This window comes from Microcaecilia unicolor, chromosome 12, assembly GCF_901765095.1.
Source record: "Microcaecilia unicolor chromosome 12, aMicUni1.1, whole genome shotgun sequence".
NCBI classification, from domain to species: Eukaryota; Metazoa; Chordata; class Amphibia; order Gymnophiona; family Siphonopidae; genus Microcaecilia; species Microcaecilia unicolor.
Window position 1 is genome coordinate 70,790,544 of NC_044042.1, and position 24,295 is coordinate 70,814,838.

The following is a 24,295-nucleotide window of genomic DNA, read 5'->3' on the forward strand; positions in this document are numbered from 1 at the left end:
TCCCGTGTCTCCCGAATGTGCTGCTTTTTCTGTCTGTGCCTCCACCAACCATTTAAGAAATAAATAAAGAGGAGAGTTAAAAAAAAAAATACCCAAAACCTCAGAGGCAGCAATCGGCAGCCGGCATAGACTGCACACACGCAGCAGGATTGCTGTGCAGAGGAGCTCTGCCTGTGTTGGGAGACCTTAGGTACCGCCCTGTTTGGTGTTAGCCGCTCCTGCTCCCCGCGTAGTTAGTACTGCCATCTTGCTCCGCTTTCCCTTCATGGCGGCCGAAGCGGTTAAATGGTGTTTCCCCTGTGGGAAGAGGAAATCCGCAGCGGGAGTCTGTGAGGCAGGCTGTGCTGATTATTTAACTAGCGCTTATCTGGCCGACGATTCTTCTTCCCATGCGGAACCGGCAGGAGCGTGAACCATTTTACCTGCTCCCGCTGACGCGGTTCCTACCCTCCCAATGTTGTTGAGTTTGTATTCATCCTGTCTGCCAGTGGATTTGAGCTCCTTATCAGCTGGGGGCTCCAGTCCTATGGGCACTCTTCCATTGAGGTTCTTGCCTGGGTCTGTGAGCACGAGGGAAGGGTTTTCTCTGGAGTTTATTTTACTCCTTCACCAGGCCTACGTTCTCAAGCACTCCTTGCCATCCTCTTAGATTGCTCCCCTGTTAGATCCTTCAGGGGGTTCTTCTGGGGATTTAGAATCCCTGATTCCCTCCCCTGTTGAGGATTCTTCTCTTAAAAGAAGGTGTCTGACTTCGTTCTCTGAGGAGGGGGGGGTCTGTAGGCATCATCTCCCCCTTCCCCTCTCTGGCGGCGCTTTCTGGGGATTCCCTGCACCCTTCTCATAATGATCAGCTAGAGGAGGGCAAGTTATTCCAGGTGGAATCTGATGATCCTTCCCAGTCTGTTTTTTTCATAAAGTCAAACCTTCTAAGGTGCTAGATATCAAAGAGGGTACTCTTTGATATCTAGCACCTTAGAAGCTTTGACTATTACGGATCAGGAGGCCCAGGCCGCTGCCACAGTTAATCCTAAGATGGCCAGCACTAGGAGACCGTCCAAATCTTTTCCTGTTCACGCAGCCATCCAAGAGCTTATTTCTGCCCAGTGGTCAGACCCTGAAGGAGGCCTTAAGGTGGCAAGAGCAATGGCTCACCTTTACCCAGTTGCGGCAGAACAGGCAGAGAAATTTGTCCTTCCTATGGTCGACGCACTAGTGACGGCGATCACCAAGAAGACTACTCTACCTGTTGAGGGTGGAGTGGCACTGAAGGATGTAGAAGATCGGCGTCTTGAGGCTTCCGTCAAACGTGCGTTTGAAGTGTCTACATTGACTCTTCAGGCATCCGTCTGTAGTTCCTATGCCGCCAGGGCATGCCTTTCTTGGCTTCAGCAGGCCTTGGATCAGGAGTCGGACGCGGGGCCGGTTTTGGGGTCCGTGGTGCCTCTTATGGAATCGGGTCTGGCCTATTTGGTGGACTCCCTTTATGATCTAGTCCATGCTTCAGCCAAACAGATGGCTTTGGCAGTGTCTTCCTGCCGGTTGTTGTGGCTTCATCACTTGGTAGCGGATATGGCTTCTAAACAATGACTCATTAGATTGCCTTTTCGGGGCAAACTTCTCTTCGGGGAAGACCTGGAAAAGATTGTGAAGGATTTGGGGGTTCTAAGTCGACCTGGGTCAGCGAAATCCCGTTTCTGGGACTCCCACAGGTACCGTCCAGGCCGTGCTTCCTCTTCTGCTGCCCCAGATTTCAGCAGTGTTCTTCCTTTCATGGTGACCAGAGACCAGTTGGTGCAACGACGTGATCAGTCACCCTCCCCAATGACGGGGTGCCAGCCTACTCTTTGATTCTAAGGATAGGAAGTTGTCTGACTCTCTTCTATGATGAGTGGGCCAAGGTTACCTCAGACCAGTGGGTTCTGGATATCATTCAAGACAGCTACAAGTTGTTTTCCTCGCCTTTAGGCGACAACTTTTTGGAATCCCGGTGTGCCTCAGCATCCAAGCGGGCGGCAGTTAAAGCCATGTTACAGGCCCTCGGGAGGTAGACACGGGCCGCTACTCGTTCCCGGAAAAGGGGGTTCCTTTCACCCCATTCTGGACCTCCGTAAGGTCAATCAACATTTGAGAGTTTGTCATTTTCGCATGGTTATCAATAGAAATCAAACAAAATAAAACATGGAAAAGAAAATAAGATGATACCTTTTTTATTAGACATAACTTAATACATTTCTTGATTAGCTTTCGAAGGTTGCCCTTCTTCGTCAGATCATTTTCGCATGGAAACTCTGTGGTCAGTGCTGGTGGCGGTTCAGCCAGGAGAATTCCTCACTGCTTTGGACCTGAAGGAGGCTTATTTGCATATTCCCATTTGGCCTCCGCATCAGCATTTCCTCTGTTTTGCCATTCTAGGTCGGCATTTTCAGTTTCAGGCCCTCCCCTTTGGCCTGTCCACTGCTCCCCGTACCTTCTCCAAGTTGATTGTGGTGGTGGCAGCTTTCCTGTGGAGAGATGTGCATCAGGGTGCATATCTGTCTAGATGACTGGCTAATCAGAGCAAAGTTTGAACAGAAGAGTCGCCAGGCCACCGATCGGGTGCTTTCGCTTCTTCAGTCCTTGGGATGAGTCTTGAACCTTCCCAAGAGCCACCTGGTTTCTTCACAGACCTTGGTCTACCTCGACGCTCGGTTTGACACAGCTCAGGGGCCGTTTTTTTTGCCAGAGGACAGGCGGATCAAGCTTCAGACTCAGGTTTCCCACTTGCTTCGCCTTTTGAATCCCCGGGTATGGGATTATTTCCAGGTGTTGGGGTCATGGTGGTGCCTTGGGTGAGGGCTTACATGCGCTTGTTACAACACTCCCTCCTGTGCAGGTGGTCTCCGATGTCACATGACTATGGTCGACGCCTTCCATGGCAGCCCATACCGAGGCGCAGCTTGGCCTGATGGCTTCACGATCCCAACTTACAGTGGGGGATGCCTCTGGCCTCACCTCTTTGGGTCATTGTAGTGACAGATGCCAGCCTGATGGGCTGGGAAGCACATTGCCTCAGTTGTTCTGCTCAGGGATGGCGGACCCCCCCTGGAGGTGACCTGGCTAATTAATCGGTTGGAGCTGCAAGCTATAGTGAATGCTCTCCAAGCCTTTCAGGACCTGTTGGTGGGCCAAGCCGTGCGCATTCTCTCGGACAACACAACGGCAGTAGCTTACATCAATTACCAGGGTGACACTCGAAGCCTGGCGCTTGCCGCTGAAGCAGCATCCCTTCTAGAGTGGGGAGAATCCCATGTTATGTGTTTGTTGGCAGCTTACATTGCGGGTCAGATCAATGTTTGGGTGGATTTTCTCAGTCCTCATCTGTTGGACCTGGCAGAATGGGAACTCTCAATAGCGGCGCTTCTCCTCATTTGCCGAAGGTGGGAGACTCCGGAATTGGATCTGATGGCGACCAATGCCAGCAATAAAGTGGACAGGATCTTCAGCAGATGACGAGAGGCCGGGTTCAAAGGGCTGGACGCTCTGCTCCAACCCTGGCCCGAGAGTGGTCTTCTGTATGTGTTTCCCCCGTGGCCATTGATAGGTCGAGTGTTGCACTGGATTGCCCGTCATTGAGGGCGAGTCATTCTGGTGGTTCCAGATTGGCCACACCAACCTTGGTATGTGAACTTAGTCAGTCTGCTGACGGAGGCACACTTGTGGTTCTCTCTCAGTCCCGACCTTCACCAGGGACCAGTGCTGATGGAGGATCTCTCCCATTTTGGTCTTATGGCTTGGCCCTAGAAAGGGCACGTTTAAGGAAGAAAGGCTATTCTGACTCCATGATAAGTACCTTGATACTAGCACGGAAGCGCTCTACTTCTTCAACGTATGCTCGTATTTGGTGGACCTTTGTCTCCTGGTGTTCAGACAGGGCTTGGTCTCCCTCGCAGACCTCGGTGCCTCAGTTGTTAGCCTTTTTGCAGGATGGTTTACAAAAAGGACTGGCCTATAATTCTCTTTGAGTGCAGGTCACAGCCCTGGCTTGTTTCAAGGTGATGCACATTGGAAAGAATAATCCAAATCATAGTTACCTGATGCTAGGGTCCAGTTTGGGTCAGCACTCAAGAAAAAGATCTAGATGTTGTAGATAATATACACTGAAATCTTCTGCTCAGTGTGTGGCGGTGACCAAAAAAGCAAACAGGATGCTAGGAATTATTAGCAAAGGGATTGTGAATAAGACTGAAAATACTATTCTCCGAGGACAAGCAGGCTGCTTGTTCTCACTGATAGGGTGACGTCCACGGCAGCCCCTCCAATCGGAATCTTCACTAGCAAAAGCCTTTGCTAGCCCTCGCGCGCCGATGCGCACCGCGCATGCGCGGCCGTCTTCCCGCCCGAAACTGGCTCGTGCCGGCCAGTCTTCTTTTGTCCGCGCTCGGTACGGTCGTGTTTACGCCGTTCGCGCCCCGAAAGTCGACCTCGCGCGTCTTTTTTTGGACTTCGCTAAGAAAAGAAAAAAAAAAAAAAAACATTCGGAAGGAGACCTTTTCGGTCTGTTCCCCTTCCTATATTTCTAGTTTTTGCCCCGTGAAGTTTTCTTTCGTCGTCGGGGTAGGCCCTTTTTAGGCCTCGGTTCGAAGTTTTCCTTCCCCTTTTTTGTGGTGCCATCTTCGCCATTACGAGTTTTGATCTCGCCGGCGCGATTTTTCCGCCCATGACATCGAAGTCTCCCAGCGGCTTCAAGAAGTGCACCCAGTGTGCCCGGGTAATCTCGCTCACTGATAGACACGCGTCGTGTCTTCAGTGTCTGGGGGCTGGGCACCGCCCGCAGGCCTGTAGTCTGTGCTCTCTTTTACAAAAGTGGACTCAGGTAGCGAGATTGGCCCAGTGGAACGTTTTGTTCTCGGGCTCTTCGTCGGCACCGGGAGTATCGAGTGCATCGACGCCGCCAGCGTCCAGACCTTCATCCTCGGCCGCGATTGCATCGAGGCATCGACCCTCTGCATCGGGGCTGAGACATCGGAAGGCTGCGTCGGCGTCGGTGGTACCGGGACCTCCACTTCTGCTGATGTCGTCGGACGGTGGTGCTTCGTCTGGAGTGCAGGTGAGGGCTGTCCATTCCCCTGCTGGTGGCGGTGAGCCTTCGGGTGGGTCTCCCCCTACCCTGAGGGCTTCTGCGGTACAGCCCCCCCCCCCCCCCCCCCCCCCCCGAGACCGACCTTCGGCCTCGGCCCCGAGGAAGCGACGGCTGGATTCTACGTCCTCCTCATCGGTGCCGGGAAGCTCCGGTGACATGCTTCGTCCCAAGAAGTTGAAGAAGCATCGACACCGGTCCCCTTCCCGTGTCGGCACCGAGAGCTCTGGGTCGCCGAGGGAGTTGGCACCCAGCAGGCATCGACACCGAGAGGACCGCTCACCCTCTGTTCAAGAGGTGTCGATGCGCTCCACTCTGGACAGCCCGGAACAGCCTCCACACCCGGAACAGACTCTGACATCGACACCTGCATCGGCTTCCATGTCTTTCTCCACAGCCGCTCTGCACGAGAGTCTCCGGGCCGTTCTCCCAGAGATCCTGGGGGAGCTGTTGCGCCCTTCCCCTCCGGTACCGGGGGTGCTTGCGCCACCGGTACCGTCGAGTGAGGCGCCGGCTGGCCCCTTGCCCGGGGTGAGGTCTCCGACATCGGTGCCACTTGCGGTACCGACTGCGGTAGCCTCCCAGGAAGGCTCCCCGACGACGTCGGCGGAGGGAGCTTCGCCGGTGCGGGCGAGGGAGTCTACCTCTCGACGCTCCCATCGTGGACGTGGTTCAACGGAGTCGAGTCGGGCACGGCTTCAGACACAGGTTTGTGAACTTGTGTCTGATACCGATGGTGAGGCCTCGTGGGAGGAGGAGGAGGACATCAGATATTTCTCTGACGAGGAGTCTGATGGCCTTCCTTCGGATCCCACTCCCTCTCCTGAAAGGCAGCTTTCTCCTCCCGAGAGTCTGTCTTTCGCTTCCTTTGTCCGGGAGATGTCTACGGCCATCCCCTTCCCGGTGGTTGTGGAGGACGAGCCCAGGGCTGAAATGTTTGAGCTCCTGGACTATCCTTCTCCACCTAAGGAAGCGTCCACAGTACCCATGCATCATGTCCTCAAAAAGACATTGCTGGCGAACTGGACCAAGCCTCTAAGTAATCCCCACATTCCCAAGAAGATCGAGTCCCAGTACCGGATCCATGGGGACCCAGAGCTGATGCGCACTCAGTTGCCTCACGACTCTGGAGTTGTGGATTTGGCCCTAAAGAAGGCTAAGAGTTCTAGGGAGCATGCTTCGGCGCCCCCGGGCAAGGACTCTAGAACCTTAGACTCCTTTGGGAGGAAGGCCTACCATTCCTCTATGCTCGTGGCCAAAATTCAGTCTTACCAGCTCTACACGAGCATACACATGCGGAACAATGTGCGGCAGTTGGCGAGCTTGGTGGACAAGCTCCCCCCTGAGCAAGCCAAGCCTTTTCAGGAGGTGGTCAGGCAGCTGAAGGCGTGCAGAAAATTCCTGGCCAGAGGGGTGTATGACACCTTTGATGTTGCGTCCAGGGCCGCTGCTCAAGGTGTGGTGATGCGCAGACTCTCATGGCTGCGTGCCTCCGACCTAGAGAATAGACTCCAGCAGCGGATTGCGGACTCGCCTTGCCGTGCGGATAACATTTTTGGAGAAAAAGTCGAGCAGGTGGTAGAGCAGCTCTACCAGCGGGATACCGCTTTCGACAAGTTCTCCCGCCGGCAGCCTTCAGCTTCTACCTCTACAGGTAGACGATTTTTTGGGGGAAGGAGGACTGTTCCCTACTCTTCTGGTAAGCGTAGGTACAATCCTCCTTCTCGACAGCCTGCGGCCCAGGCTAAGCCCCAGCGCGCTCGCTCTCGTCAGCAGCGTGCGCCTCAGCAAGGCCCCTCGGCTCCCCAGCAAAAGCAAGGGACGAGCTTTTGACTGGCTCCAGCAGAGCATAGCCGACATCCAAGTGTCAGTGCCAGAGGACCTGCCAGTCGGAGGGAGTTTGAAAGCTTTTCACCAAAGTTGGCCTCTCATAACCTCCGATCAGTGGGTTCTTCAAATAGTCCGGCAAGGATGCACCCTCAATTTGGCCTCCAAACCTCCAAATTGTCCACCGGGAGCTCAGTCTTACAGCTTCCAACACAAGCAGGTACTTGCAGAGGAACTCTCCGCCCTTCTCAGCGCCAATGCGGTCGAGCCCGTGCCATCCGGGCAGGAAGGGCTGGGATTCTATTCCAGGTACTTCCTTGTGGAAAAGAAAACGGGGGATGCGTCCCATCCTAGACCTAAGGGCCCTGAACAAATATCTGGTCAAAGAAAAGTTCAGGATGCTTTCCCTGGGCACCCTTCTCCCCATGATTCAGGAAAACGATTGGCTATGCTCTCTGGACTTGAAGGATGCCTACACGCACATCCCGATACTGCCAGCTCACAGACAGTATCTGCGATTTCAGCTGGGCACACGTCACTTCCAGTACTGTGTGCTACCCTTTGGGCTCGCCTCTGCGCCCAGAGTGTTCACGAAGTGCTTGGCTGTAGTAGCAGCGGCACTTCGCAGGCTGGGGGTGCACGTGTTCCCATATCTCGACGATTGGCTGGTGAAGAACACATCCGAGGCAGGAGCTCTGCAGTCCATGCAGATGACTATTCGCCTCCTGGAGCTACTGGGGTTTGTGATAAATTATCCAGTCCCATCTTCTCCCAGTGCAGAGACTCGAATTCATAGGAGCTCTGCTGGATTCTCGGACGGCTCGTGCCTATCTCCCAGAGGCGAGAGCCAACAACTTGTTGTCCCTCGTCTCGCGGGTGCGAGCGTCCCTGCAGATCACAGCTCGGCAGATGTTGAGATTGCTGGGCCACGTGGCCTCCACAGTTCATGTGACTCCCATGGCCCGCCTTCACATGAGATCTGCTCAATGGACCCTAGCTTCCCAGTGGTTTCAGGCTGCTGGGGATCTAGAAGACGTGATCCACCTGTCCACGAGTTTTCTCATATCCCTGTATTGGTGGACGATTTGGTCCAATTTGACTCTGGAACGTCCTTTCCAAATTCCTCAGCCACAAAAAGTGCTGACTACGGATGCGTCTCTCCTGGGGTGGGGAGCTCATGTCGATGGGCTTCACACCCAAGGAAGCTGGTCCCTCCAGGAACGCGATCTGCAGATCAATCTCCTGGAGTTACGAGCGGTCTGGAACGCTCTGAAGGCTTTCAGAGATCGGCTGTCCCACCAAATTATCCAAATTCAGACAGACAACCAGGTTGCCATGTATTACATCAACAAGCAGGGGGGCACCGGATCTCGCCCCCTGTGTCAGGAAGCCGTCAGCATGTGGCTCTGGGCTCGCCGTCACGGCATGGTGCTACAAACCACATATCTGGCAGGCGTAAACAACAGTCTGGCCGACAGGTTGAGCAGGATTATGCAACCTCACGAGTGGTCGCTCAATTCCCGTGTAGTGCGACAGATATTCCAGGTGTGGGGCACCCCCTTGGTAGATCTCTTCGCATCTCGAGCCAACCACAAAGTCCCTCAGTTCTGTTCCAGGCTTCAGGTCCACGGCAGACGGGCATCGGATGCCTTCCTCCTGGACTGGGGGGAGGGTCTGCTGTATTCTTATCCTCCCATACCTCTGGTGGGGAAGACTTTGTTGAAACTCAAGCAAGACCGAGGCACCATGATTCTGATTGCTCCTTTTTGGCCGCGTCAGATCTGGTTCCCTCTTCTTCTGGAGTTGTCCTCCGAAGAACCGTGGAGATTGGAGTGTTTTCCGACCCTCATCACACAGGACGAAGGGGTGCTTCTGCATCCCAACCTCCGGTCTCTGGCTCTCACGACCTGGATGTTGAGAGCGTAGACTTTGCCTCTTTGGGTCTGTCGGAGGGTGTCTCCCGTGTCTTGCTTGCTTCCAGGAAAGATTCCACTAAGAGGAGTTACTTCTTTCTATGGAGGAGGTTTGCCGTCTGGTGTGACAGCAAGGCCCTAGATCCTCGCTCTTGTCCTACACAGACCCTGCTTGAATACCTTCTGCACTTGTCTGAGTCTGGTCTCAAGACTAACTCCGTAAGGGTTCACCTTAGTGCAATCAGTGCATACCATTACCGTGTGGAAGGTAAACCGATCTCAGGACAGCCTTTAGTTGTTCGCTTCATGAGAGGTTTGCTTTTGTCAAAGCCCCCTGTCAAGCCTCCTACAGTGTCATGGGATCTCATGTCGTTCTCACCCAGCTGATGAAACCTCCTTTTGAGCCACTGAACTCCTGCCATCTGAAGTACTTGACCTGGAAGGTCATTTTCTTGGTGGCAGTTACTTCAGCTCGTTAGAGTCAGTGAGCTTCAGGCCATGGTAGCCCAGGCCCCTTACACCAAATTTCATCATACCAGAGTAGTCCTCCGCACTCACCCTAAGTTCTTGCCAAAGGTTGTGTCGGAGTTCCATCTGAACCAGTCAATTGTCTTGCCAACATTCTTTCCCCGTCCTCATTCCTGCCCTGCTGAACGTCAGCTGCACACATTGGACTGCAAGAGAGCATTGGCCTTCTATCTGGAGCGGAAACAGGCCAACAGACAGTCCGCCCAATTGTTTGTTTCTCTTGATCCCAACAGGAGGGGAGTGGCTGTGGGGAAACGCACCATATCCAATTGGCTAGCAGATTGCATTTCCTTCACTTACGCCCAGGCTGGGCTGGCTCTTGAGGGTCATGTCACGGCTCATAATGTTAGAGCCATGGCAGCGTCGGTAGCCCACTTGAAGTCAGCCACTATTGAAGAGATTTGCAAAGCTGCGACGTGGTCATCTGTTCACACATTCACATCTCATTACTGCCTGCAGCAGGATACCCGACGCGACAGTCGGTTCGGGCAGTCAGTGCTTCAGAATCTGTTCGGGGTTTAGGATCCAACTCCACCCCCCTAGGCCCATGTTTTTTCTGTTCCAGGCTGCACTCTCAGTTAGTTGGATAAATTGTTAGGTCAATCTCAGTTATGTCCTCGCCGTTGCGAGGCCCAATTGACCATGGTTGTTGTTTTGAGTGCCTTTGTATCACTCCATGGTGCGACCACACCTTGAGTATTGCATTCAGTTCTGGTTGCTGTATTTCAAAAGATATAGCGGAATTAGAAAAGGTTCAAAAAAGATCAACCAAAATGATAAAGAGAATGAAACTCCTCTCCTATGAGGAAAGGCTAGACAGGTTAGGGATCTTCAGCTTGAAAAAGCGACAGATGAGGGGAGATATGATTAAGGTCTACAAAATCCTGAGAAGTAGAAGTAATTCGATTTTTTACTCGTTCCAAAAGTACAAAGACTAGGGGACACTTGAGGAAGTTACATGGAAATACTTCTAAAGCAAATAGGAGGAAATATTTTTTCTCTCAACAAATTGTTAAGCTCTGGAACTCTTTGCTGGAGGATGTAATAAAAGCAGTTAGCGTATTTGGGTTTAAAAAAGAATTGGATAAATTCCTGGAGGAAAAGTCCATAGTCTGCTATTGAGACAGACATGGGGAATCAACTAATTGCACCGGGATTTGTAGCATGGAATGTTGCTGCTATTTGGGTTTCTGTCATGTACTTGTGACCTGACTTGGCCACTGTTGGAAACAGGATACTGGGCTAGATGGACCATTGGTCTGACCTAGTATGTCTACTCTTATGTTGTTTAATGGCTTTGAGTTGAGCAGGTGTTTTTTTAAATTGTTCATTCAAATCCTTGCTTACACCAATATCTTGAAATATTATTTGAAGTTTAGAAGTATATTCAAACCCACATGCTTTCTTAAGTTTGGAGATGTTTTACTTATACATCCAAGTGGCCTGACATAAATAGCATATTTGAATTTAGCCATTTTTTTGTAAACATTTCTAGTTATATGTGGATTTTAAAAACTGGCACTTAACACTACTACTACTATTTATCATTTCTAAAGCGCTACTAGACTTACTCAGCACTGTACATTTGAACATGAGATGGTCCCTGCTCGACAGAGCTTACAATCTAATTAGGACAGACAAACAGGACAAACAAGAGATAAGGGAATATTAAAGTGAGGATGCTAAAATAAGGGTTCTGAACAAGTGAATAAGGGTTAGGAGTTAAAAGCTGCATCAAAAAGGTGGGCTTTTAGCTTAGATTTGAAGACAGCCAGAGATGGAGCTTGACGTACCGGCTCAGGAAGTCTGTTCCAGGCATATGGTGCAACAAGATAAAAGGAATGGAGTCTGGAGTTAGCAGTGGAGGAGAAGGGTGCAGATAAGAGAGATTTACCCAGTGAACGGAGTTCCCGGGGAGGAATGTAGGGAGAGATGAGAGTGGAGAGGTACTGAGGAGCTGCAGAGTGAATGCACTTATAAGTCAATAAGAGGAGTTTGAACTGTATGCGGAAATGGATAGGAAGCCAGTGAAGTGACTTCAGGAGAGTGCTAATATGAGCATAACGACACTGGCGGAATATTAGTTGTGCAGCAGAATTTTGAACAGATTGAAGAGGAGAGAGATGGCTAAGTGGGAGACCTGTGAGTAGCAAGTTTCAATAGTCTAAGCGAGAGGTGATAAGAGTGTGGATGAGGGTTCTGGTAGTGTGCTCAGAAAGGAAAGGGCGAATTTTGGTGGTATTATAGAGAAAGAAACGACAGGTTTTAGCAGTCTGCTGAATATGTGCAGAGAAGGAGAGGGAGGAGTCGAAGATAACCCCAAGGTTATGATCTGATGAGACAGGAAGGATGAGAGTGTTATCCACAGAAATAGAGAATGGGGGAGGAGGAGAGGTTGGTTTAGGGGGAAAGATAAGAAGCTCAGTCTTGGTCATGTTTAGTTTCAGATGGCGCTGAGACATCCAGGCTGGCTGATACTTTGGCCTGGATTTTGGCTGAGATTTCTGGTGTGGAGAGGTAGATCTGGGAGTCATCAGCGTAAAGATAATACTGAAAACCATGGGATGAGATCAGAGTACCAAGGGAAGAAGTATAGATGGAGAAAAGAAGAGGTCCCAGGACAGATCCCTGAGTTAAACCAGCAGACAGTGGGATAGAAGTAGAGGAGGATCCACTAGAGTATACACTAAAGGTTCGCTGGGAGAGATAAGAAGAAAACCAGGAAAGAACAGAGCCCTGGAATCCAAGTGAGGACAGCGTATCAAGGAGTAGGCTGTGATCAACAGTGTCAAAAGCAGCAGATAGATCGAGAAGGATGAGGATAGAATAGAGACCTTTGGATTTGGCCAGGAACAGATCTTTGGAGACTTTAGCAAGCGCTGTTTCAGTTGAACGAAGGGGGCGAAAGCCAGATTGAAGTGGATCAAGAATAGCTTGAGGTGAAAGTCAAGGCAACGGCGGTGAACAGCACGTTCAAGTATCTTGGGTAGGAAAGGGAGGAGGGAGATGGGGCGATAATTGGAAGGACAGGTAGGGTCCAATGAAGGTTTTGTAAGGAGTGGCGTGACTATGGCATGTTTGAAGGCATCAGGAACAGTTGCAGTGGAAAGTGAAAGATTGAGGATATGACAGATAAAAGGGATGACAGTCGGAGAGATAGTGTTAAGTAAATGGGTGGGAATAGGATCAGAGGGAACAGGTGGTTAGTTTCGTGGAGGAAATAAGATGTGTAGTTTCCTCTTCAGTGATTTCAGAAAAGGAAGAAAAGGAGTCAGAAGTTGGAGGGTTGAGGGAAGGAAAGGTGGAGGTGACCTGGTTGAGAATTCAAGTTTAATCTTGTGAACCTTATCATGAAAGAACTCAGCCAGAGTCTGGGGGGGAAAGTGAAGGGGGTAATTCCATAAAGGAGCACCTATTTATATGTGCGAGGAACATGCCTGTTTGAAGCTTTTTTTATTAAGAAAAGTAAGGACCTGCTTTTTTTTTTAACAGAATATTAGTGTAACAGGTCAGATGTGCACCTTTCTCTGAGGGCAAGCAGGCATGATATTTCACATGTGGGTGACATCATTCATGGAATCTGGTGTGGACACTGTCATTGTGCACTGTGCGGGTGCTTTCCTGTCCCACATGTGAGAGTGGGACCAGCAGTCTAGTGTTTTACATGGAGCAGAGAGGTTGTATTTCTAATCTCTTCTCAGTGCGTCAAACTTTTCTTTTTGGTGCCTTCCTTTTTTTGGGATATTTTTTCTCATATCTCACTTGCCTCTGAGCCCCTATTTTGGCTGGGGAGCATAGACCAGTTTCAGCAGTTGAGCCTTTTGACCTTGCATCGGCCGATTTTCCTTCCATGTCAACAAGGTGCCAAGTGTCTTTAAGAAGGGTACTCGATGTAATAGGACCATTTCAGGCACAGACTCCCCTAACTGGTGTGTTCAGTGCTTGGGTCCGAAGCACTGGGACATACAGTGTGGCCTTTACACATGTAAAAGAAGATACTTAAAGCCCGCAGAGTCCAGCGTGAAAAACATTTGGTTTGGCATCGGCATCAAGCATGGCAGGGGATTTTGCTTTAGACATGGAACCTGCGTCAGCATCAACATCAGGTGCACTGACACAACATCAGGAATATCCAACATCAGACTCTGCGGTGAGACCACATATGGACTGTACATTCTCCTTGTCAGTTCCATGTGCATCAAGAGACCTGCAGTGTGAACAACCAAAGAAGCATCGCCATTGTTCTCCCTCCAGGCCCCTGCCAACACTGCCCCTGCTTTGACATCGCTGATGCATGGGAAGCATCCATTCTTCAGTGACTGCTCTCCTTCTCTACAACTTGTTTCTCAGCGAGAGCCTCTGAGATCCTCAAGATCTCCAACGCCTGCACAGTCTATGCCTCAGGCATCGCTTTCTCAGCCGGCACTGACGCCTACTCTACTGGCTATGCTCAAACAGGAGCTCTCAGGGCTTTTTCATACGCAGTTTATTCTGGCTTACAGGGTGCTTGCACCAGCCTCATCCCAACCCATTGATACATCAGAGAGACAGTCACAGGAGAGGTCCCACACACCCGCTCGAAGTCAGCCATCGGGGACACCTCAAACCAGACCGACACTTGCGTTGACATTGTCAGAGGAGCTTTCTCCAGCCTCGGAGACTCATCTACCTCAACGCTGTTCCACGCAGAGCCAACACTGTAGTTGACACAGACTTCCACATACTACTCAAGAGGAGTACTTTAAGAATCAGACTCTGACCTCTCCTGGGAGACAGATCAGGACCCACAGGACCTCTCAGCTTAGGAGTCCTATGGCATTCCATCTGACTCTTCTCCGCTGCCTAAAAGACATGTCCTCTCCAGAAAGTATATCCTTTCCTGGCTTTGTCCGTGAGATGGCCCAAGCCATACCTTTCAAATTAGAGACAGAGGAGGAACCTCATTCAGAGCTCTTTGAGGTTCTAGATTATTACTCTCTTCCTAGAGAAGGAATCACTGTTCCACTTTATACAGTCATGAAGAATACTCTGATCAAAAACTGGGAGACTCCACTAACAGTTCAAGTTATTCCAAAGGAAGTTGATACAGGATACAGAAATGCACTGGGTTTGAAAAAACTCAGTTACCCCATCATTTGTTAGTTGTGGAATTTGCTTTAAAATGAACACTCAGTGTGAGATCTCTTGCTTCTGCTCCTCTACTACTACTACTACTACTACTATTTAGCATTTATATAACGCTACAAAGCGTACGCAGCGCTGCACAAACATAGAAGAAAGACAGTCCCTGCTCAAAGAGCTTACAATCTAATAGACAAAAATAATAAAGTAAGCCAATTAATGTGTAGAGGAAAGAGGAGAGGAGGGTAGGTAGAAGCGAGAGGTACAAGTGGTTACAAGTCAAAAGCAATGTTGAAGAGGTGGGCTTTCAATCTAGATTTAAAGATGGTCAAGGATGGGGCAAGACGTAGGGGCTCAGGAAGTTTATTCCAGGCGTAGGGTGCAGCGAGACAGAAGGAGCGAAGTCTGGAGTTGGCAGTAATGGAGAAGGGAACAGATAAGAAGGATTTATCCATGGATTGGAGCGCACGAGAAGGGGAGTAGGGAAGGACGAGTGTGGAGAGATACTGGGGAGCAGCAGAGTGAATACATTTATAGGAAGAAGTTTAAACAGGATGCGAAAACGGATAGGGAGCCAGTGAAGTGACCTGAGGAGAGGGGTAGTATGAGTAAACCGACCCTGGCGGAAGATAAGACGGGCAGCAGAGTTTTGAACCGGCTGGAGAGGGGAGAGGTGACTAAGTGGGAGGCCAGCAAGAAGCAGATTGCAGTAGTCTAAACGAGAGGTGACAGGAGTGTGGATAAGGGTTCTGGTAAAGTGTTCAGAAAGAAAGGGGCGGATTTTACAGATGTTGTAAAGAAAGAAACGACAGGTCTTGGCAATCTGCTGGATATGAGTAGAGAAGGAGAGAGATGAGTCAAAGATGACCCCAAGGTTACAAGCTGAAGAGACAGGGAGAATGAGAGAGCCATCAACAGAAATAGAAAATGAGGGTTTGGGGGGAAAAATGAGAAGCTCGGTTTTGGTCATGTTTAATTTCAGGTGGCGTTGAGACATCCAGACAGCAATATCAGACAAGCACGCTGATACTTTGGTTTGGATGCAAGGTGAGATATCAGGGGTAGATAGGTAGATTTGGGAGTCATCAGCATAGAGATGGTAGAAAAAGCCATGGGATGAGATTAATGAACCGAGGGAAGAAGTGTAAGGCTGCAACGTGGTCTTCAGTCCATATATTCACATCACACTACTGCCTTGAGCAGGATACCCGGCGCTGCAGTTGGTTTGGGCAGACAGTGTTGCAGAATCTGTTTGGGGTCTAAAATCCAACTCCATCCTCCAAGGCCCATTTTATTCTGTTCCAGGCTGCACTCTCATGCAGATTGTATATAGTTTCAGGTTAATCTGTGTTATGTCCTTGCTGTTGCGAGACCCAGTTGACCAGTGTTTGTTGTTTTTGATGATCTTGAATGCTAAGGATTCCCCACTTGTGAGAATAAATAAGCCTGCTTGTCCTCAGAGAAAGCTAATGTACTTACCTGTAGCAGGTGTTCTCCGAAGACAGCAGGCTTTATATTCTCACAATCCCTCCCACTTCCCCTTGGAGTTGTCTCCTTTGTTATTTTTACTTTATTTTTGCTATAATATAAAACTGAGGAAACTGCGTTCTTGCAGTGGGCGGGAAGGCACTCATGCATGCACGGTGGAGCGTGTCTCACGCTCCATAAAGCTCTATACTTCTATAAATCCCAGACCGGACAGCGCAGGTCGGTGTCACCCACTTGTGAGACTATGAAGCCTGCTGTCCTTGGAGAACACCTGCTACAGGTAAGTACCTTAGCTTTTTGGCAATTTGTTCTAGTGTTATCTACTACCCTGTTATATAATTGCCCTCATGTTGCTGTCAAAAATACATGCAACTTTGAATATACAAGTTATCTGTTGAACGTTAAATGGCAGCCACACCAGTGAATATTGACTTCAGGTTTCTTTTTCATTTATATTTAGAGGCTGGTTGGTTGGTTGGCTGTTCAGAGTAAAGCACCACTTCTCCCTTCTCTGTGATAACATTAGTGTTGTTTTGTTCTTTCCAATAGTAAATCCTTTCGCTCCAGGATGGGAAACTGTGTGCCGTAATCTTACCGGTGACTGTGGGGATGAAACCAATAGCAGAGCTCTAAAGGTTGGATGTGTAAACAAAATTAACCTTTCTTGCTATGTGAAAGCACCAAAAATTGTATCTAGTTGTTTTTGTCAAAGTATTTTCTCTCTCATTTGATTGGGGAAGCCTGAATTCTATTATGTGTATGTGATGAAGATTGTTAGGGATTAACCTCATCTGAACACTCTGCCCCTTCCGTAAGAAATAATGTGGGTAATCAGGATGCACTAGGCTTGCTGCCGTCACTGAAGTTTGTTCTCTGTTCTGCCAATCACACAAAGTCACCAGCAAGTGACTAGTAGTAAATCCCCCTACAGCTGCTAGGATCACTATTCTGTATTCAAATCCTGCTTTTTCAATCTGCAGACAGAGAATATGGGCCTGATATTCAGCTGGGACAAACAGCATTTAAAGTAAAGCACCAACTTTTACACATTTATTCAACAGCAGTATCCATTTGACTAAATCTAAATGCATAACGTATCCTTTTAGCAGCTGAATATTGTGGCTAAATCAGTGCCAGCTTTTATTCACCCTCCCCAATGCAGCTATTTATTATATGATTAAAGTCTGGCCATTTAGCAAGTTAAACTTCTAGATTTTGTATGTATGGGGCAAGATTCTATATAAAGCGCCTGAAAAATTGGTGCCGAAAATATTTACGCCTAGGTGTACTCTATAAATTGCTCCTAGATTTAGGTGCGGTTTATAGAATACACCTATTTCTTGTCATCAAAAGCAGATGAATCCATTAACTGATGGGCTATATCCGCCTACCTGCAGGTGGAGATGGAGAACACTGAAAGCACATGGTGTTCCTGGATGCCCAGCCCCCTCTGCCTTCAGTATCTCTCTATCTCCCAGCAGGTATGGACGTCGCTTTCTCAGCTCCTGGATTTCTGCCTGAGGTGGCTCCTGTGCTTTGCCAGTAGAGCGGGGGGTGTTGTGGCTGGTGGTGCCCACTTTAAAGGCATACTTGGTTTTCCCTGTCCCTGCCTTACCCCATTCCCCCTCCTCCCGGAGTTCCTCTGTGGCTACCTGCCTCTTAACTTTCCTCACAGAAAAAAAAAAGAGAGGCTGGCTTTCTCCTGAGGCATTCTCCAGAGCTCCTGGTTCAATGCAGCTTGACCGAAGCTCGTTTGACTCGGTCTCCTGAGGTGAGAGTGGTGCCCAGCTTCTCCGGGGAGGTTCCCGCTGACAGCTCTCGGTGCGGGGTAGGTTTTGGCGCGAAGGCGCCATTTTGTTTTCTGTTTTTGATGGCTGCTGAAGGGGTTAAGCGTTGCACTGTGGGAAACGCAGATCAGCAGCGTGGCTTTGCAGCACATGCTGCCTAGATGCTAATGGTGGCACGAGCATGGCAGTCGGTGTTTTTTTCCCGCCCAATGGAGTTGGCAGCAGGCGCCATCTTGGAGGCGCGCTGCGTGACTCGACCCTCGTGGTTGCGGAGGGGTCTGAGTGCAGGGGGACGCCTCGTTTCGAGGTTTCTAGAGGAGCTATTGCCTCCGCTTCCCCCAATGTGGGGGCGGATGTATAAGGTGAGTTTTTCTCCCCTGAATTTGTGCTGCTGATGCATAAGGCTTTTATGTTAAAAAGAGCACTGCCTGAGGCTCCTGACAAATCCTTGCGGGCTGGTTTGCCGCCAGTTCCTGATAGCCCTCTTTGGGATGCCTAAAGTGGATGCGTTAGTCACGGCTGTGACTAAAAAAAGACTACTCTCCCGGTGGAGGGAGGGGTCGCTTTGTAAGATATGCAGGACCGGCGGCTAGAATCCGCACTGAGGCGGCCCTTTGAAATCTGCCTTTCTTTACGGGCGGCTATTTGCAGTTCCTATGCAGCCCGGGCCTGCCTTTCTTGGTTGCAGCAGGCGGTTGAGCAGCCCGCCGATGGGGCGGGTTCCCTCGCTGAGGTCGGCCTGCGTATGGAGTCTGCACTGTCTTTTTTGGCTGATGCCCTTTATGATCTGGTCAGAGCTTCAGCTGAGCAGATGTCGGTGGAGGTTGCTGCCCGCCACCTTCTTTGGCTCCGGCATTGGGTGGCTGACATGGCTTCTAAACAAAGGCTGGTGAGGTTACCCTTTCGGGGCCTTCTTTTATTTGGGGAGGATTTGGAGAAGATTGTTAAGGACCTAGGGGACTAAGTCCCAACGGTTGCCTGAGGATAGGGCGAGGCTTTCTTCCAAAAGTCCTTCTTTTCCCTCCTCTTCCAGGCTACCTTTTCGCGACGCTCGCAGGTTTCGCCCGGGGTGCTCTGCGGGGTTTGGTCAACGTACCCGTTTCCAGCAGAGGAAGGTGTGGTGTCCGGGCAACGTCCAGGAGTTCAGGGGCGTTCTCCACATTGAGGGGGCGCCGGTCCACTCGTTGGTTCCCACGGTAGGGGGTCATCTCTCCCTCTTTCTCGAGGAATGGACCAAGATTACTTCATATCAGTGGGTCCTGGACCTGATCAGAGAAGGTTTCTGACTAGAATTCGCTGCCACGGTGGGAGACGCGTTTTTGGAGTCCCGATGTGGCACTGCCATCAAGCGGGCAGCGGTAAACAAGGCCTTGCAGGTATTGCTGAAGCTCGGAGCGGTGGTTCCAGTTCCTCCCGCCGAACGCAGCTGCAGTCACTACTCCATCTATTTTGTGGTGCCTCGAAAAGGCTTACACAGAGTCAACGAGGCCTTAGGAGTGCGACACTTCCGCATGGAAACCCTGCACTCTGTCATTGCGGCAGTACAGCCAGGAGAGTTTCTCACATCTCTGGACCTCAAGGAAGCATATTTGCATGTTCCCATCTGGCCACCGCATCAGCGGTTTCTCCGGTTTGCGGTATTGAATCAACTTTTCCAGTTTCGCGCCTTGCCTTTCGGCCTGGCAACTGCCCTCGGACTTTTTCCAAGGTGATGGTAGTGGTGGCTGCCTTTCTCAGGCGAGAGGGTATCAGAGTTCACCCTTATCTCGACGACTGGCTCATCAGAGCGGATTCGGCAGACGAAAGCCGAGTTGCCACAGCCAGAGTTGTTACAGTTCTTCAGACTCTGGGCTGGGTAGTCAATATGCCCAAAAGTCACCTGACCCCCTTTCAGTTTCTCAAGTATTTGGGGGTCCGGTTCGACACGGCTTCGGGGTTCGTTTTTCTTCCCGACAACAGGCGTCTAGAGCTTCAGATTCAGGTCCAATTGCTCCTGTGGATGTCTCGCCCTCGAGCTTGGGATTTTGTTCAGCTCCTGGGATCGATGATGGCCACCATAGAGGTGGTTCCCTGGGCGAGAGCTCACATGAGGCCTCTGCAGCTTGCTCTGCTTCAGCAGTGGTCTCCGATTTCCCAGGAATACCAACGCAGACTAAGGTGGCTGCCTGCGGCCCAGCGCAGTATGGATTGGTGGCTTTCCGACAGCAGGCTGCGGCAGGGGATGCCACTTGCTCTTCCTTTTTGGTATCTGGTGATAACGGATGCTAGCCTTTCGGGCTGGGGAGGTCATTGCCGGGGATGCTATGCTCAGGATCTATGGTCCACCGCGGAAGCGGGATGGCCCATCAATCGCTTGGAACTGAGAGCGATATTCCAGGTTCTTCTGGCCTTCCACAGGACGCTGAAGGGTCTTCCTGTCCGAGTTCTGCCGGACTACATGACAGCAGTGGCCTACATCAATCGTCAGGGCGGCACTCAGGGCAGGGCCCTGGCTGCGGAGGCGTCTCAGATCTGCGAGTGGGCCGAGCATCACCTAGATCTGTTGTCCGCAGCTCACATAGCTGGTCAGAGCAATGTACAAACCGATTTCCTCAGCAGACATCAAATCGACCCAGCGGAATGGGAACTGGCAGAAGAAGTTTTTCTTCAGATTTGTGCAAAATGGGGGACTCCAGGTTTGGACTTCATGGCGTCAAGCATAAACGCCAAAGTCCCTCACTTTTTCAGCAGAAGGAGAGATCCTCGCTCGGCGGGGTTGGATGCCGTGGCTCAACCTTGGCCCTCGGGCCTCCTTTATGTGTTCCCTCCTTGGCCCTTGATAGGGCGAGTACTACTTTGGATTCGCCTGCATCGGGGATTGGTGATTCTCATCGTCCCGGATTGGCCAAGGCGTCCGTGGTACGCGGATCTCCGGCGGACGCTGGTGGATGCGCCTCTTCCGTTGCCTCGGGTTCCGAACTTGTTCAGGGTCCGGTGACTATGGAAGATCCTTTGCCGCTTTGGTCTTACGGCCTGGCTCTTGAAAGGGTGCAGTTGAGGGACAAGGGCTATTCTAATAAGGTTATTGCCACGCCCTTGCAGGCTCACACGCGGTCTACCTCTGCGACTTATGCTCGGATCTGGCGCACTTTTGAGGCATGGTGTACTCCAAAGTCTATCTCGCTGACTCTGGCAACAGTCTCGCTTTTGCTGGACTTTTTGCAGGACAGGCTACAAAAGGGCCTGCCCTACAATTCCCTTCAAGTTCAAGTGGCAGCGTTGGCCTGCTTCCGGAGGAAAGTCTCTGGCTTGTCCCTTGCTGCTCATCCAGATATTGTCCGATTTCTCAGAGGGGCGCTTCGTCTCCGTCCTCCTTTGCAGTCGCCCTGTCCGTCTTGGAACCTGGGGCTCATGTTGAAGGCGCTCCAGCGATCTCCGTTTGAGCCTCTTAAACGGGCTTCTGAGAAGGATGTGACTCTCAAGACAGTTTTTTTAGTGGCAGTGACGTTGGCAAGAAGAGAGTCTGTGCTTCAGGCTCTTTCCTGTCGGGATCCTTTTCTACAGTTCTCGGAATCCAGGGTAACTGTTCGTACAGTGCCTTCCTTTCTGCCTAAGGTGGTTTCAGCTTTTCACCTGAACCAGCCCATTTTTCTTCCTTCCTTTTGTAAGGAGGAGTTTCCGGACTTCTTTGAGCGATTGCGCCTTTTGGATGTCCACAGGGCTCTATGGTAGTATCTGCAGATGTCTTAAGCCACTATAGCCCGCTGGCTTAAGGAACTCATTTTTTCTGCTTATCTGCTTTCAGGGCAGGCGCCGCCTGAAGCGTTTAAAGCGCACTCTACGAGGGCAATGTCCTCTTCGTGGGCTGAAACGGGTGTTTTTTTTCTCTTCAAGAGATCTGTCGTGCGGCTACCTGGGCTTCTCAGCTCTCTTTTGTGCGGCATTACAGGCTGGATTTGGCAGTGCGGCAGGATGCGCATTTTGGAGCGCAAGTGCTTGCTTGTGGAGTTGCCTGTTCCCACCCTACTTAAGGAGTGCTTTGGTACATCCCATCAGTTAATGGATTCATCTGCTGTTGATGACAAGGAAGGGAAAATTAGGTTCTTACCTTGATAATTTTCTTTCCTTTAGTCACAGCAGATGAATCCATGATCCCTCCCTGTCTGACTTTAATTTTTGTACAGATGTTGCATACAGACATTGTGCCTCATCAGGAGTACTTGAAGACAAGCTATCAGAGTTACTACATGCTGTTTTTATTGCAGGAGGTTGATAACGTCTCTCCTTTGTTTGGTTATTGCTCCGGTTCTGGGGTGTTTGTTCTCTGTGAGGAAAGTTTATGTTATTTTGCCTTTCTTATTCACTCTGCTTTGGAAATTTCATATACTGAAGGCAGAGGGGGCTGGGCGTGCTGGAAGGTGGATACAACCCATCAGTTAATGGATTCATCTGCTGTGACTAAAGGAAAGAAAATGATCAAGGTAAGAACCTAATTTTCCCTTGGCCATGCCTGCAGCTAACTCTAGGTGCGTCTATTTACGCCAAGTAAAATGGCGTAAATACTGGTGTTTTTTCATATGGATGTGTATATATGTTTTATTGGTGTTGTTTATATGTTATATATTTTGATTTGTAGTGTATTTATTGACCCCTGATGCAGAAGCTTTTTAGTGTTGAAACATGGCCTGTGTCGGGTCGTTACCATTGATATAATAAAGACTGTTGGACTCACGTCTCCAGTGGTGAATCGTCTTTGTTTAGTCTCCACTTTTGCTTTCTGTGATTCTTCATCGTAGAGAACTTCTCCTGTTCTATATTTTGGTTTTAGGCATGGAGCAGGTGTACTCTATAACTCTGCGCATAGATTTTTGGAATACCCAATCCACACCCCCTTTTGTCAACACACATTAGAATTTGCATGCACCGCTTTACAGAATACACTTAGCAAGTTGTGCATATAAATTCTAATTAATGCCAATTAGTGTCAATAATTGCTTGTTAAGTGGCAATTATCAGCGCTGATTGGCTTTCGAAGTAATTATATTGCATGCGCAAATCCAGAATACGACTAGATTTGCACATGCACTTTCGGTTGCGCTATATAGAATCCATGGACTGAGTGCTGAAAATACACGAGCAAGCTAGTTTTGTTTTCACCATCTGCCAGCAAACACATAACTCACTTTGAATACCAAGCCCTGTGATTTTACTTTCCCAGAGCCAGCACTTACTTCTAGCAGCTTTTAGAAAGGAGAAATTACAAACTCTGTTCTGATTCCCTTCATGATTGCCAGAACAGAACAAGACCAAACTAGTGGCACTCTGTCAGTTTCTAGGAAGGTCAGACTCCACTCCCAGTAGGGGGAATTTGCAGGAATTTGAATGCAGTTTAGATTTAGCCCACTGTTTATATATATGCCAATCACAATTTAACTTTAGAGGTAGTAAGTAAATAATTAAAGAAATTGGCTTCCAGTTGAAGGCAGAGTGAAGTCAAAATAGTATTTCTAGTTTTATTTTAATGTAGTAACATTTTTATTGAACATTTTAATGACCTTAAAACATTCCAAATTAATATGTATAGTATCAAATAACGTGCATGCTTCAATAAACATTTTTTTACATAAAAGATTCTTCTCCCTTTTCCCCTTCTTCATTGTTTCCCATCTCTTCCATTATTTCCCCAACATCAATTCTATATCATATAGTTCACTATATACTACCAAACTATTAGATTTGAGAAACATTTCTGCTATGTAACTAATTGTTCATCTAGTCCCAACAACATCTAGTAACATAGTAAGTGATGGCAGATAAAGACCTGTATGGTCCACCCAGTCTGCCCAACAAGATAAACTCATTTTACTTGATATGCGATACTTTATATATATACCCGTTTGATTTGTCCTTGCCATTCTCAGGGCACAGACCGTATAAGTCTGCCCAGCACTTTTCTTGTACTAAAAGTTCTGAAGCTAACATCGAAGCCCCTTAAAATTTACATTGAAGCCCATCCCTATCTATTCAATCACAATCAGGGCGTAGATCGTAGAAGTCTGCCCAGCACCGGAAGCATTTAGAAGCATGCTTGTCATTCTAGATGTTAGGAAGTTCAAAAACGGGCTCCATATGTATATGAAGCAATTTATTTTTCCTCTTCCTTCCTCCAAGACCCGGCCAGGTCTGACCCTGCTTAGCTTCCTTCACACACAGTCACTGCTGGGCTCTACACTTCTCGGTGATTCACCAGGGCTCTGCCTAAAACACAGGGGAGTTCGCTGCCTCCTCTTCCCCTTTCACAAATGTTCACCAACACCAGGCTCCTTATAACTAAAGGTTTTATTAGTTGCCATTTAACATAATCTTCATGGCTTATTTCTTCTTTAACTCAAACATTTCTTCTTCAACTTAAACATAACAAAAAGGCAGTTACTTAGAGTCTTCTAATTAAACCCTTTTCATACTTAAAGTAGTTCCTCGAACTTTCCCAGTTCAAACAGCCAAACAAAAGCATTTACTTTTCTTTCTAAGGAGAA

General features: G+C 49.4%; 1 protein-coding gene across 3 annotated transcripts in view; it reads left to right on the forward strand.

The window, feature by feature from the left end:
• The window catches only part of ZPBP2 (zona pellucida binding protein 2), a 175,681-nt gene that overhangs the window by 138,047 nt on the left and 13,339 nt on the right, over positions 1 to 24,295 (forward strand). For all 3 annotated transcript variants that reach the window (XM_030221879.1, XM_030221880.1, XM_030221881.1), the window contains exon 6: positions 16,543 to 16,628. In XM_030221879.1, coding sequence (XP_030077739.1) covers positions 16,543 to 16,628 — 86 coding nt within the window. The remainder of the gene's footprint in view (positions 1 to 16,542; positions 16,629 to 24,295) is intronic.